Here is a 13,128-nt window from a genome sequence, read left to right as displayed (position 1 = left end):
CCTGAAGGGAAACTAGGAGAATTTTTTTCATGCAGAGGGTTGCTAAGAATTGGGACACTACCTGAAAATAGTGGTGGAATCAGATTGCAGAGGAATTTTTGGAAGGCAATTGGACACATACTTGAAAAGGACCAATTGAGGGAAAATGCTGGGGTGCAGGACTAAATTGGATAGCTCTTTCAAAAAGCCAGCACAAGCATGATAACCTGAATGACCTCCTGCTGGGTTGTAGGTTTCTATGATTCCATGTTGACTGGCTCTCTGTGACTTGCCAATGCTGTTCTGTGGTGAGTTGGAATTTTGTCAAAGCATGATCCAGTCCATGCTAATTTTCCATTCAGGTTTCTGCCCCTGCTACGGTACCAAAACGGCGATCATCAAAGTCATGACTGACATCCTATGTAACTGTGACAAAGGTAAACTGTCCTTCTTCATCCTTCTCAACCTGTCTGCAGCCTTTGACATGGCTGACCACATCATCCTCCTCCAATAACTCTCCACTGTCATTCAATTGTGTGGGAATTCACTCGCCTGGTTCCATTCTTATCTAACTGTAGACAGAGTATCATCTGCAATGATTTCTCATCCTGCGTTCCACAGCATCTATCCTTGGCCCTCTTATTCTTCATTAACCTGCTACCCCTTGGCGATATCATCCGAGAAAACAACATCAGTTTTTACATGTACGTTGACAACACCCAGATCTACCTCACCACCAGCTTAGCTCATCCATACTTCGTTACTTCTGGGCTAGTCTCTGTAATCGCCCCAAACCCCATAACCGTCCAAGATATCTGCATCACTCTAATTCTGGCCTCTTGAACAACCCTGACTTTAATTGCTCTACCATTGGTGGCATCTAAGTGTGCCATCAGCTGCTTAGGCCTCGCGAATTCCTTCTCCATACCTCTCCACCTCTTTCTTCCTTTAAGATGCTTCTTAAAACCCATGTCTTTAACTAAGCTTTTGGTCTTCTGCCCTAATCTCACCGTACATAGCTCAAGGCCAAACTTTGTTTCACTATGCTCCTGTGAAATGCCTTGGGAGGTTTTATTATGATAAAGGCGCTATATAAATACAAATTGTTGGTATTTGTTAATTTCCCTGGTTGAATAGCCAAGATTGGCAACAATACCCAAAGAAACAAGAATGTGATTGGCTGAGCTCACATCTCCTAGAACACAAAGAATTTAAAAATTCTCCTGTCATCATTGATGTGGAACCTTCTTAAAGGTTTGGTCTAGAAATATAATAGTTATGTCATACACCCGAGCTGTGAAAACCTCGATGAGGTGTTTCTCTGCAAATTGAGCACTGAGCGTGGAAGAAGCAGAGCACCCAGGCAGACAATCAGTTACCACAGCAACCTCACCCAAAAAGGATTTATCCATTTGTTGAATGAGCAAGTTGTTGGACAATAGCTGACGCAAAAACATGCCACAGCTCCAATTACATCATGCTACATGAATACTGCATGTTCCATATATTGCACAAAGTTTATAACAAACATATTATGACAACTGTGTGAAGAAAATTCAAAATTAAATTAGGCACTTACCTAATGAAACTGCAGATTGTTCTGGAATATCAATAACAATTTCCTTTAAGCTCTGTACATATCTTATCCGATCTACAATTGGAATCAAGAAGTTCAAGCCCTGTGTAAAGGCAACAATAATTCATTTAGGACAAATATATACAATATGTCTCTTTTTATGTCATAAAGGCCCCAAAGAAAATAGAAAAATCTTAAGTCTTAATGTATAGTAGTAATCAATGAAACAAATTTGAAGATTGGTTCACAATTTATGACCCTCTTAGTGAAGAATTCCTTCTTATCTGTCCTAAATGGCCTACCCCTTATTCTATCATGGAGACTTTTCTTTGCCTCATGTTTGAACCTGCTGAAGACTAATTAGTAGAAATGGATTGCCATGGTTAGTTAATAGGAACATAAGAAAAGGAGAAGGCCATTCAGCCCGTAGAGCTTGCTCTGCCATTCAATACGATCATGGCTGATCGAACACTTCAACGCCTTTTACCCACACCATCCCCATAATCCCTTACATTATTATTACTCAGAAAAGTATTAATCTTTACCTTAAACATACACAATGACCGAACTACTCTAAGGTAGAGAATTACAAAGATTCACAACCTTCTGAGTAAAGAAATCTTTCCTCATCTCGATCCTAAGTGGTTTCCCCCTTATTTTGAAATTGTGTCCCCTGGTTCTAGACTCCTCAACCAGGGGAAACATCTTATCTGCATCTACCCAGTCTATTCCTTTAAGTATTTTGTAGGTTTCAATGAGATCACCTCTCCTTCTCCGAAACTCTAGAGAATACAAGCCCAGTTTCCCCAATCTCTCTTCATAAGACAGTCCCGCCATCCCCGGAACAAGTCTGGTGAACCTTCATTGCACTCCAGCTATGGCAATAACATTCTTTCTGAGGTAAAAGGTCCAAAACTGCACACAGTACTCGAGGTGCGGTCTAACCAAGCTTCTATACAATTGAAGCAAGACTTCGCTATTCCTGTACTCAAATCCTCTTGTGATAAAGGCTAACATTCCATTAGCTTTCCTAATTGCCTGCTGCACCTTCATGTTAGCTTTCAATGACTTATGGACAAGGACATCCAGGTCCCTTTGTACATCTACACTTTCTAATCTCTTACCATTTAGGAAATACTCTGCACGTCTGTTACTTCTACCAAAGTGGATGATCTCACATTTTTCCACATTATATTCCATCTGCCATGCTCTTGTCCACTCACCAAATCCTCCTGTGGACGCTTTACATCTTCCTCCCAACACACATTCCCACCTAGCTGTGTATCATCCGCGAACTTGGAAATATTACATTTGGTCGCTACGTCCAAATCATTGATATATATTGTAAACAGCTGGGGCCCAATTACTGATCCTTGCGGTACCCCACTAGTCACAGCCTACCAATGTGAGAATGACCCACTTATTCCTCCTCTCTGTTTTCTGTTAGCCAATGCTTAATCCATGCCAGTATATTGCCTCCTATCCCATGTGCTTTTATTTTGTTAATCAACCTCCTATGGGGGACTTTATCAAAAGCCTTCTGAAAAATCCAAGTATACTACGTCCATTAACTCTCCTTTATCAATTTTGTTACCAACATCCTCAAAAACTCCAACAAGTTCATCAAACATGATTGCCTATTCGCAAATCTATGCTGACTATGCCCAAACAGATCATGATTATCCAAGTATCCATTTATCACATCCTTTACAACAGATTCTAGAATTTGCTCTACTACTGATGTAAGGCTAACAGGTCTGTCGTTCCCTGTTTTCTCTCTCCCTCTCTTAATAGGGGGTAACATTTGCTACCTTCCAATCTTTAGTAACTATTCCAGAATCTATGGAATTTTGGAATGATCACCAATGCATCCACTATCTCTATAGCAACCTCTTTCAACACTCTGGGATGCAGAATATCAGGTCCTGGGGACTTATCAACTTTCAGTCCCATTAATTTCTCTAATACAAACTTCTTACTTATACTAATTTCCTTCAACTCCTCATTTTCCCTGGTCCCTTAGATCTCTAAATCTGGGAGATTTACTGTATCTTCCTCAGTGAAAACAGACACAAAGTAATCATTTAGCTTCTCTGCCATTTCTCTATTCCCCATTATGAATTCTCCTGACTCTGCCTGTAATGGACCCACATTTGTCTTAGCCAAACACTTCCTTTTTACACACCTATGGAAGCTTTTACAGTCCATTTTTATGTTTTTTGCTAGATTGCATTCATATTCTATTCTCTTTTTTCTCTACCAGTTTCTTGGTCTTCTTTTACTGTATTCTAAAAACATCTCAATCCTCAGATTTACTATCACTTCTGGAAGCTTTATAAGCCTTTTCTTTTAACCTTATATCATCCTTAACTTCCTTTGTCAGCCACAGTTGACTGATTTTTTTTTAGACTTTATGTACCTTGAAGGAATGTATAGGTGCTGTAAGCTATGAAATAGTTCTTTGAAGACTATCCATTGCCTATGTACAGTCATACTTTTAATATATTTTCCTAATCCACCTCAACCAATTTGTCTCTCATCACAGAATCACACAGTGCAGAAGAGGCCGTTCAGCCCATCGAGTCTGCACCAACACGTGAGAAGCACCTGACCTACCTACCTAATCCCATTTACCAGCACTTGGCCTTGAATGTTATGACGTGCCAAGTGCTCATCCAGCTACTTTTTAAAGGACGTGAGGCAATCCACCTCCACCACCCTCCCAGGCAGCGCGTTCCAGATCGTCACCACCCTCTGGGTAAAAAAGTTTTTCCTCACATCCCTCCTAAACCTCCTGCCCCTCACCATGAGCATGTGTCCCCTTGTGACTTACCCTTCAACTAAGGGGAACAGCTGCTCCCTATCCATGTCCCTTATAATCTCATACACCTCAATCAGGTCGCCCTTCAGTCTTCTCTGCTCCAATGAAAACAACCCAAGTCTATCCAACCTCTCTTCATAACTTAAATGTTTCATCCCAGGCAACATCCTGGTGAATCTCCTCTGCACCCCCTCCAGTGCAATCACATCCTTCCTATAATGTGGCAAACAGAACTGCACACAGTACTCCAGCTGTGACCTCGCCAAGGTTCTTTACAACTCCAACATGATCTCCCTATTTATGTAATCTATGCCTAGGTTGATAAAGGTAAGTGTCCCATATGCCTTTTTCACCACCCCACTAACATGCCCCTCCACCTTCAGAGATCTATGGACACACAAGCCAAGGTCCCTTTGTTCCTCAGAACTTCCTAGTGTTATGCTGTTCATTGAATGCTTCCTTGTCAAATTACTCCTTTCAAAGTGTATCACCTCACACTTTTTAGGGTTAAGTTCCATCTGCCACTTATCTGCCCATATGACCATCCCATCTATATCTTCCCGTCGCCCAAGACACTCATCCTCACTGTTAACCACCCGACCAATCTTTGTGTCATCCGCAAACTTACTAATCCTACCTCCCACATAGTCATCTATGTTGTTTATATAAATTATGAATAACAGGGAACCCAGCACAGGTTCCTGTGGTACACCACTGGACAATGGCTTCCAGTCACTAAAGCAGTCTTCTGTCATCACCCTCTGTCTCCTGTCATCACCCTCTGTCTCCTACAACTAAGCCAATTTTGAATCCACTTTATCAAATTACCATGTATTCCATGTGCATTTGCCTTCTTGATAAGTCTTCCATGTGGGACCTTGTCAAAGGCTTTGCTGAAATCCATATAAGCTACATCAACTGCACTACCCTCATCTACATACCTGGTCACCTCCTCAAAAAATTCAATCAAATTTGTTAGGCATGACCTCCCTCTGACAAAGCCATGCTGACTTTCCCTGATCAAACCTTGCCTCTCCAAGTGGAGATAGATTCTCTCTTTCAGAATTTTCTCCAATAGTTTTCCTACTACTGACGTGAGACTCACTGGTCTGTTGGTCCCTGGCTTATCTCTACAACCTTTCTTAAATAGCAGAACCACATTAGCTGTTCTCCAGTCCTCTGGCACCTCCCCCGTGGCCAGAGAAGAATTAAAAATTTGGGTCAGAGCCCTTGCGATTTTCTCTCTTAGTAGTCTGGGACACAAATCATCCGGACCTGGAGACTTGTCCACTTTTAAGCTTGCCAACACCTCCAATACCGTGTCACTCCCTATATCAATTTGCTCGCAGTCTCTCTCCCAGAGTTCCATACCTTCATCCTCATTCTCTTGGGTGAAGATGGATGTGAAGTATCCGTTCAACATGCATTCATTATTTCCTTTATTCAACCTTAACGCCCTTGCTTCAGAGTGAACTACCTAATTTTCAAACATAATGTAAAATTCTATCATATTGTGGTCACTCATCCCTAAAGGTTCTTTTACAACAAGATTATTAATTAGCCCTTTTTCATTACATAATACTAGATCTAAAATAGACTATCCTCTAGTCGGCTCCTCAACATAATGCTGTAGAAAACCATCCTGAACACACTCCAGAAACTTGTCTTCCACAGCATTAGTACCATCAACAAGATGCGCTGCAGGAATTCATGAAGGCTCCTTAGGCAGCACCTTCCATACCCATGACCATTACCATCTAGAATAACAAAGGCAGCAGTGGGATGGGAAGTTCCCCTCCAAGTCACTCACCATCCTGACTTGGAAGTATATTGCCGTTCCTTCACTGTCGCTGGGTCTAATTCCTGGAACTCCCTTCCTAACAGCACTGTGGGTGCACCTACACCATATGGACTGCAGCGGTTTGAGAAGGCAGCTCCCCACCACCTTCTCAAGGGCAATTTGGGATGGGCAATAAATACTGATCCAGCCAGCAAAGCCCACATCCCGTGAATGAATAAAAACAAAATTGTGCTCAATTGGTTTACCCAATCTATATGCAGATTGAAGTCACCATGATTACTGTATTGTTCTTCAGATCTGAGATCCTCCCTTACTAATGCACTGATCTGATCCCTTATTATCAGCACAACTCCACCTCCTGTTGTCTGTCCTTCCTAAATGTAAAATATCTTTGAATATTCAGTACCCAGTCTTGGTCACCATGCAGCCATGTTTCCGTAATAGCAATCATATCATAGCTATTTACCTCTATTTGTGCCTTTAGATCATCTACCATATTGAGAATGCTGCGCGCAGAGTGCCCTTAACTTTGACTTTTTGACATCATTCTGCATTCTAAGCATACTCAATGCTCTGCTTTGTTTCTCCTGCCTTCTAGTCTTACTACTACTTCATTATTATTATATCATGTGATTATAAGGATGGTTGAGGGCAAACTAAATGGACTTTGTTCTTTTTCAGTCTAGCAATTTCTATGTTCCGACATCATCTTACTTCCATCTTTACAAAAGTGTCCATCTTCAACAGATTCAATTACTCCAATATCCCACCTGCTACGTTTTCCTGCCTCCATTCTCCATAAAATCCAACTTGTCTAAAATACATCTGCCTGTGTACCCCCCCCCCCACCCCCCCACACTCCCATCATCCCTGTCCTCACTGGCCCACATTGGCCTCCTGTCCCCAACAAATGCAATTTAGTATTCTCATTCTTATTTTCAAATTCCTCATTACCTTACACACCTCTACATCTGCAAAGTCCTCCAACCACACTTACCTGCCTGCACCCTGTGGTCCTTCAAATCTGGGCTTCTCTGCTTCCTCCCTTTATTCCACTACTGGTAGTAGAGCTCCAGTTGCTGGAACCTCTTCCTGAAATCGCTCCACCTCTCTACATCTCAGTCTGCCTTTAAAAATCTTATCAAAACACATCTTTTTGACTTGGCTTTCCTTCACCTTTCCCAAACTCTCCCTGTGCTCGGCATCCAATCATCTGTAAAGTATCTTGGGACATATAATATGTTAAAGGCGTTTATATAATTGCGATTGTTGTATACATTGCTCATTTCCATGTGTTCCACATAACAGAAGATAAGGAAATAGGTAACCAAGTTAATTTTAAATTTGCTAATATCATATCACTATTGATTTGTTTTTACATTGTAATACTTTTGCTTTCTGTCTGTTTGTCAAATAGAGGAGTATGATTCTTAAATTGTAATATCTTAAAATATTGACAAGTGTAAGGGAATTTTAAGCTACTGAACATTTGAACTGAGACCAAACCTTCACAGAAACAGCAGGAAAGTTAATAGGAGACATACGTAAAAAAAAGTCTAACAGCAGCATACAGATATAGGACAGGCAGAAAAGTTCTCTCTGTATGAGAGAGAGGAGGAGAGAGCAAGAGCGTGACAGAGAGAGAGGGAGCGCGAGAGAGAGAGAAAAAGAGTCCATTCATTAAAAGGGGGTTCTTAGAAGCTTAATTAACATAAGTATTGGCATCTTAATGATGGAATGAACCCTGACAAAGGCCACAGCCTGGCACTGCAAAGATAGGGAGTGCACCTCCTGTAGTCAAGCTAAGGGAGTAAGAAACAAAGATGTTTAGAAGGTTGAATTTTTTTCATCAATGTGCATTATTGCATAATCTACAATAAACAGCACTTGTGAGAGAACAGCTCAGTGATGTTACAGGAGGCTGCAATCATCAGCCAGTCCACAATTAAAGCAATCATTTTAACATAATTCTCACAATCCTACTTTCCTGACTTAAGCCACAATCAGGGCACATGGTAGATTCACAGGATATGACTCATATTCCAAACACTAAAATAACCATAACTCATTAGTGAGTTCAACACTTGAGTTATCATGCCAGTTAATTCACAGAATATATTTTTAAAATTATATCATGTTTCATGAATCTGTGAAGTATTCAGAAAATGAGTTAAATCTGCCATATAATTAGTATTAAGAGAGAATTAAGACAGAAAATAAACACTCAAAATGCTCAGTTTGGGAGTGAAGAAAGGTCAAGTAATGAATTTTACAACCAGTGTTTCCAAGATCAGACATCGATCCTGATTCAGTGGAGCTAGACAAATTCACAGAGATTCTTGTCAACTGGGAAGTTACATTATGATCTTGGTGCACTTGGGCTGAAGTTCAGAAATATTAGCTGAATTCCAACTTCTGATCTACATCCAGTGTTGCTATCATGCTAAAACAAGGGTTGACGACAGGACCTGTATTGCCAACACTTGGAAACCACGCTCCCACATCAAGCAAGTCCAATAAGGAAGCGGGGGGTACCTAGCAACCAAGAAATTAATTCTAAAAATAGTAGATGCTTCTAGAAAAGGTGGGGGGGGGGTAAAGGGGAAAAAAACCTGAAAATGGCATCAAAAAATAACTTAAGCTATCATGCAAATATCAATGATTTAGTTTGCTGTTCCTGTAACTCTTTCAAGTATGGCGGTAATGACATTTCAGGCAAAATTTCCCAGCAGTAGTGTGGCCAAATGGTTTGGTCCTGTGCAACAACGCCTGACTGTGTTTCGTTTTCCACTGGTACAGTGCTTAATCTTTTTTTAATTACTATTTGATTTAATAGGTGGGTCACGTTGGAAGGTTACTAAACTGGTGAGGGATTCAAAGCTGAACTCAGTCATCACATTCTCAAAGATACATTTTTCAGGACCCCTGAATAGCAATCATGAGCAGGAACGCTGGCTGTATTCACTCTCCGGACCACAAGTACTGAAGCCAATTTCTTTGGCTGTTGTCCTGCTAAGATCAGCTCACTCAGCACACACCAGGGAACAAACCTGAGCCCTTTTGGTTTGGATCCTTGTACTACAATGGGCAGCACTTTTCCGGGTCAATCATCTCTTGCTGCAAATCCACATAGATAATATGCAATAGTAAAACTCTCCCTATAATCTTCAAATATCCAAATCTTAGCACAAAACGAAGTCAACAATCACAAATGATTGGTAGAATCTTACGCCCTTTGAAAAAATTTCAGACTATTTCGGGGTCTTGACCCTACATGGTTCAGAGGTGCACTGACAGTTGGAGTCTTTCAGGAAGCGAACACTTAATTGGGAAGGGAAATTGGAGGAGGCCTGTTAAGGACTGTGGGCTTGTTTTCGAGGTGGGAGACCCAACAAGAGGGCCCACAGCACTGGATGGGTGGCAGCCCCACCAGAAGAGGTGAGTGCCAGAGGCAGGTAGGGGGGCATGAGGGCACATCCATTAAAACCTGGCTAATATTTGGAAAAAACCAGAGGCTCATAGCTTGTAGGGCCGTCAGCATGGAGGGGAAATCCTTCCAGTGGCAGGGTTATGGCTGAGGCTGTGATCTTCACACTTTTGTTGCACATTAAGGAAGCCAAATGATAGGAGGCCCCAATGGCCCTCCCGGCTCAGCAGGGGCCAGTCTGACATTGGGGAGCTCCTGGTAGCATCAGCAACTTGTCCTCAATTGGTCTCTTAATGGAGCTAATTGGCTACCTGTCACTGCTGCGCTGACACCATACAAGGCAAGATCACTTGGAAGCGGGAACAGGTCAGGGAGCCTACAGGATGTGCAAATTTTGTTCTCTGCCCCACTACCGAATCCGCTTTCATGGGGCAGGGAAGATTCTACCCAATGCTTCAATCTAGATACATGTTTAAATTCTGTGAATTCCAGCGGACCAGTTCTGTAGATCTTTCTTTAGAAGTTTCATACAAGTGTTGCATAAAATTAGAGATAATAGCATTTTCAAAGACTATGAACCGTAGTATAAGAACATGCATACAAACATATGAATTAGAAACAGGAGTAGGCCATTTGGCCCTTTGTGCCTACTCCACCATTCAATAAGATCATGGCCGATCTGACTGTAACCTCAACCCCACATTCCTGCCTACCCCCGATAACCTTTCAGCCGCTTGTTGATCAAGAATCTATCTAGCTCTGCCTTAAAAATATTCAAAGACTCTGATTCACTGCCTTTTGAGAGGAGAGTTCCAAAGATTCCTGACCCTCAGAGAAAAAATTCTCCTCATCTCTGTCTTAAATGAGTGACCTCTTATTTTAAAATAGTGACTCCTAGTTCTAGATTCTCCCATAAGAGGAAACATCCTCTCCACATCCACCCTGTCAAGGCCCCTCAGGATCTTAAAGGTTTCAATTAAGTTGCCTCTTACTCTTCTAAAGTCCAGTGGATACAAGTCTAACCTGTCCAATATCTCCTCACAAGACAATCCGCACATTCCTGGTATTAGTCTAGTAAACTTTCTCTGATCTGCTTCTAATGCATCTACATTTTTCCTTAAATAAGGAGACCACTGCATTCGAGATGCAGTCTCATCAGTGCCCCGTACAAGTGAAGCATAACTTCTCTACTTTTGTACTCAATTCCCCTCACAATAAACGATCACATTCTATTAGCTTTCCTAATTACTTACTGTACCTGCATACTTGTCTTTTGTGATTCATGTACTAGGACACCCAGATCCCTTTGAACCTCAGAGCTCTGCAATCTCTCACCATTTAGCCAATATACTTTTTTCTTATTCTTCCTGCCAAAATGGACAATTTCACATTTCCCCACATCATACTCCATTTGTCGAACCTTTGCCCACTCACTCACTTAACCTATCCCTTTGTAGCCTCCTTATGTACTCTTCACAGCTTACTTTCTTCCTATCTTTGTGTCATCAACAAATTTAGCAACCATACCTTCAGTCCCTTCATCCAAGTTATTTACATAAATTGTTAGAAGTTGAGGCCCCAGCATTAATCCCTGTGGCACACCACTCATTACATCCCGCTAACCAGAAAAGATCCATTTATGCCAACTCTGTTTTCTGTTAGATAGCCAATCTTCTATCCATGCCAATATGTTACATCCTTCACCATAAGCTTTTATTTTCCGCAGTAACCTTTGATATGGCAACTTATCAAATGCCTTCTGGAAATCTAAGTACAGCACATCCACAGGTTCCCCTTTATCCACAGCACATGTTACTTCCTCAAGAACTCCAATAAATTGGTTAATATGATTTCCCTTGCACAAAACCATGTTGGCTCTGCCTGTTTACCTAGAATTTATCTAAGTGCCCTGCTATAACACCTTTAATAATAGCTTCTAACATTTTCCCTATGACAGATGTTAAGCTAACTGGCCTAAATTTTCAGCATTTATTTGTAGAATGTTTATCATTGTGACAGGCATGGATATTTCTCCTGAAATCACAACTACTCTCTAAAACAGAACCTAATGATATTGCCAAGAATTTGCTTTGAATTCATGTATTTCCTTGATTAGCAAAGTTTTTAAAAAAACTATTTCATGTTTTATTTTCAGCAAATTGATAAGAACCTTTTTTTAAAATGGTTTTGAAAGTCAAAAATATTTAGCAAGCACAACAAATTCCGAAAGCTAGGCATCTGCTGGAGCCTCAACTTATCTGACTATGAAAATGTATCCTGATAGATAATAAATTAACCAAATAGCAATCGTATTTTTGAAGAGCGGTCTACAGATCACTAGTTTTTTTTTTAAACATACATGCAACTGCAGAGTACAACAAATTAATTGTTAAGGAAATCCTCAAGAAATGGTAACTATTACAAAGGGCTCATCATGTTTTAGGAAGTTTAGGGGGAAGTATTTTCTGTTCGAAGTATTTTCCCAGCCCTATCTGAAAAAAAGATAGTAAATAATTAATATGGTTAATACGTAATATTTTTTGCCTCATACTATTTAGGGTCTTTGCACCTCCCAGGCTTTCTGAATAGTGAAAAATGAACATTGTGTAATATTGGGCTAGTATGTTAGAAAAGCTTAAGAGTTAACTTAGAGCCTTGCAAACTTGGAAAGCTGATTTTTGGCTCAGTGTGAAGCACTGCCAAGCTGATACTGTATCTTTCAGGGTCAGGCAGCTCCAAAGTATCATATCTGTTACAAACCATTGAAGCCATGATCAGGGGCACATCATTAGCAGACACATTTAAAATGCATCAAAATGCTTTCAGTTAATAAATATTTTCAAAAACCAAATAGAAAGAAACAATAAAGTCAATATTAAAAGTCAATAATTATAGCTATTTATAAGGCCCATGATAATAATAAAACACCCTTTTTACATAGTCTGCTTCAAACAACATGTTATTACTTACTGGATCCAGTATTCTGTGAAAACGGCCCATTCTTTCTACCACCCATGCCTCCTGTTGTGGAACAAACAGCACAACTGTGTTCATAGGAAGGTTCGATGCCCATCGGTGCTGTGTTGTTACTAACCATGCCCGTGGTATTCCGCTTCTAGAATGCTGGAGTAAACATTAAAATAGAAAATGAGTAACTCCCTTGAAAATAGAATATATTTCTCCATAATTTTGTTGCAAATTGACTCACTGAAGCTGCGGTAGACCATGGGCTGAATTTTACGTTTGCAATTCAGGTACACTGCCTCCATGCGCTGATGAAAAATTTGGCGTGATGATGTTGGGTCGGCAATACGATGTCATCACACCAGTCTCCCAAATTACAGAAGGCAAGCAGGCATTGAAAGTGCAGCTCACCCTCCATTTTGAAATAACAAAAGCTATTAAGCTCATTAACAACCCAATCGCTCAGAATTTTTCATTGACTCCCAAAAATGCAATAGGTAGAGATTAAAAAATAGTTTATGATTGTTTTACAGCAACTTTGATGAGGCGGCACAAGGGCG

General features: G+C 40.6%; 1 protein-coding gene across 2 annotated transcripts in view; it reads right to left on the bottom strand.

The window, feature by feature from the left end:
• stoml2 (stomatin (EPB72)-like 2) overlaps positions 1-13,128 on the bottom strand; it is a 68,104-nt gene that overhangs the window by 34,132 nt on the left and 20,844 nt on the right. For both annotated transcript variants that reach the window (XM_041188725.1, XM_041188730.1), the window contains exons 2-3: positions 12,575-12,727; positions 1,559-1,658 (exon numbers count right to left, since the gene is read on the bottom strand). In XM_041188725.1, the coding sequence (XP_041044659.1) occupies positions 1,559-1,658; positions 12,575-12,727 (253 nt within the window). The remainder of the gene's footprint in view (positions 1-1,558; positions 1,659-12,574; positions 12,728-13,128) is intronic.

This window comes from Carcharodon carcharias, chromosome 1 (genome assembly GCF_017639515.1).
Source record: "Carcharodon carcharias isolate sCarCar2 chromosome 1, sCarCar2.pri, whole genome shotgun sequence".
Taxonomy (NCBI): domain Eukaryota; kingdom Metazoa; phylum Chordata; class Chondrichthyes; order Lamniformes; family Lamnidae; genus Carcharodon; species Carcharodon carcharias.
The sequence above is the reverse complement of the archived record's forward strand: the minus strand, read 5'-3'. Positions and strand labels throughout refer to the sequence as shown.